Below are 1,849 nucleotides of genomic sequence, written 5' to 3' on the forward strand. Positions count from 1 at the left end.
AACACCTATTTATAGATATTTACATGCAACACTGGCAGGCCAGCCCCTCTCAGCCTGCTGTTGCACCCCTCTGCTGCTGTAATACCATCCCCCCAGCACCCCAAGGATTCAGGGAGGGATCTCCCTTTCCTTTCTGGGTGCCAGGGTTGAAAGTCGTGGGGGAGGGGTGGATCCCTCCAGTGCCCTGCTAGAGGATACAGCAGGGGCAGCCCTTGGACTCTTTGCTTGTGGGGTGTGCAGTGGGGGCAGGTGGGGACTCCTGTTCCTGGAACCTCCTGCAGGGGAAAAAGAAAAGGGAGGGGGACAACTGGGAATGGAGCCAGGATGAGCAGGCTGTTTCCCATCACCCCCTCCCCCACAGATATACATGGGTGGCTGCTTTTTTGGGATACTCACTGGAGAAATGGCCCCCTGACACTGCACATAGGGGCAGGGAGGGAGAAAGGATAATGCCCTTTTTTGGAGGGGGGGAGATAGGCATCTCTTTTGGGGATCTCTTGGAAGGTGATGCATCCCCACATCTGCACTGCTAGAGGGGGACAGAGAAGGGTCCTCCCACTTCAGGGAAGCTGGCCTCTTGGTGGTTTGTTTTTTGTTTGTTCATTTGGTTGGGATTTTTTTTTTTTTTTGGGGGGGGGGAGAATATCTCCCATTCTAAAGGAGCCCTAAGCTAAAATTTACCCTGGAACCCCATACCTGATGGCTCTGACAACTTCGTGGAAGGACTCGTCCACGTTGAGGCGGATTTTGGCCGAGGCCTCCATGTAAGGGATGCGATTCTCCCGGGCAAAAGCCAGTGCCTCTTCCTTGGGCACCTGCATGAGAATGGGAGGGGTTAGAAACAGCTTCTGAACATCTGGTTGAGGAGAAGGACACCCCCTTGAGAACCCAGATGTCTGGGATTCAGGGACCAGCACTTCCCCCTTGGATGCCTTTCAAGATGGTGGCCAGTAGTTCCCATCACTTGAAGCCCAGGGCGTGGCCCTTTCTCTCCAGACGTTATTTAAGATGGCCACCTATAGTCCAAGGTCAGTTTAGCCCCCTGGGATGCCACTGGCAATAGCCACCCCCAGCTCACAGTGTATGTGGTCTGTGGGTGGAGGGCACATACTGCCTGGGCCCTGCTCAAGCTGGCTGCCACTGGCTCAGTACCAGGGGGTAGCAGGATGGCTGTCATAGGCCCACAGCACATACAGCCCATTGGGGTAGCAATTCCTATAGACACCATTCACGGTGCCCACCACTGGCTCCCATCATACATGGCCCAAGTGCCAGCACTTCCCACTTGGGTGCTCTTCACAATAGCGGCCAGGGGCTCACATCACACGTGGCCCTCAGAAAAGTACTTCTTGTCTAGACAACCATTCCACATGGTAGCCAGGAGCTCTGATCATGCACAGCCCACAGAGTGGCGCCTCCTGCCTGGATAGCCATGCAAGATGGCAGCCAGTGGTTCTCATCACATGAAGCCCATTGGGTGGGCACTGTCAGTTTGGACAGCATTTCAAGATGGCAACCAGTGGCGCACATGCAGCAGCACTTCCTGTCTAGACAACATTCAAGATGGCGGTCAGGGGTGGCACTTCCTGTCTGGGTGCCATTTGGCAGGGTCACTGCTGGCTTGACCCCACGCAGCCTGGGGGGCTGTGTGGGCCCCATACAGCTCCTCATCTTGCAGGAGAGCCCCCTCACCTGGCGCTGCATGTCCAGGTCGGCCTTGTTGCCCACGAGGATCATGGGAAACTCATCACGGTCCTTGACCCGCAGGATCTGGGTGTGGAACTTGTTGATCTCATTGAAACTGCAGAAGGAGGGGGGAGGCAGGCAGATGTTGGGGGAGGAGGCCTTG

General features: G+C 55.9%; 1 protein-coding gene across 2 annotated transcripts in view; it reads right to left on the reverse strand.

Annotated features, from left to right (window-relative positions):
- Positions 1–6: 6 nt before the first annotated feature.
- Positions 7–1,849, reverse strand: part of RRAS (RAS related) — a 4,427-nt gene continuing 2,584 nt past the window's right edge. For both annotated transcript variants that reach the window (XM_025196149.1, XM_014517162.2), the window contains exons 4-6: positions 1,693–1,801; positions 697–815; positions 7–275 (exon numbers count right to left, since the gene is read on the reverse strand). In XM_025196149.1, coding sequence (XP_025051934.1) covers positions 188–275; positions 697–815; positions 1,693–1,801 — 316 coding nt within the window. In that variant the 3' untranslated portion in view covers positions 7–187. The remainder of the gene's footprint in view (positions 276–696; positions 816–1,692; positions 1,802–1,849) is intronic.

Source organism: Alligator sinensis, unplaced genomic scaffold, assembly GCF_000455745.1.
Source record: "Alligator sinensis unplaced genomic scaffold, ASM45574v1 scaffold647_2, whole genome shotgun sequence".
Lineage (NCBI taxonomy): Eukaryota > Metazoa > Chordata > Crocodylia > Alligatoridae > Alligator > Alligator sinensis.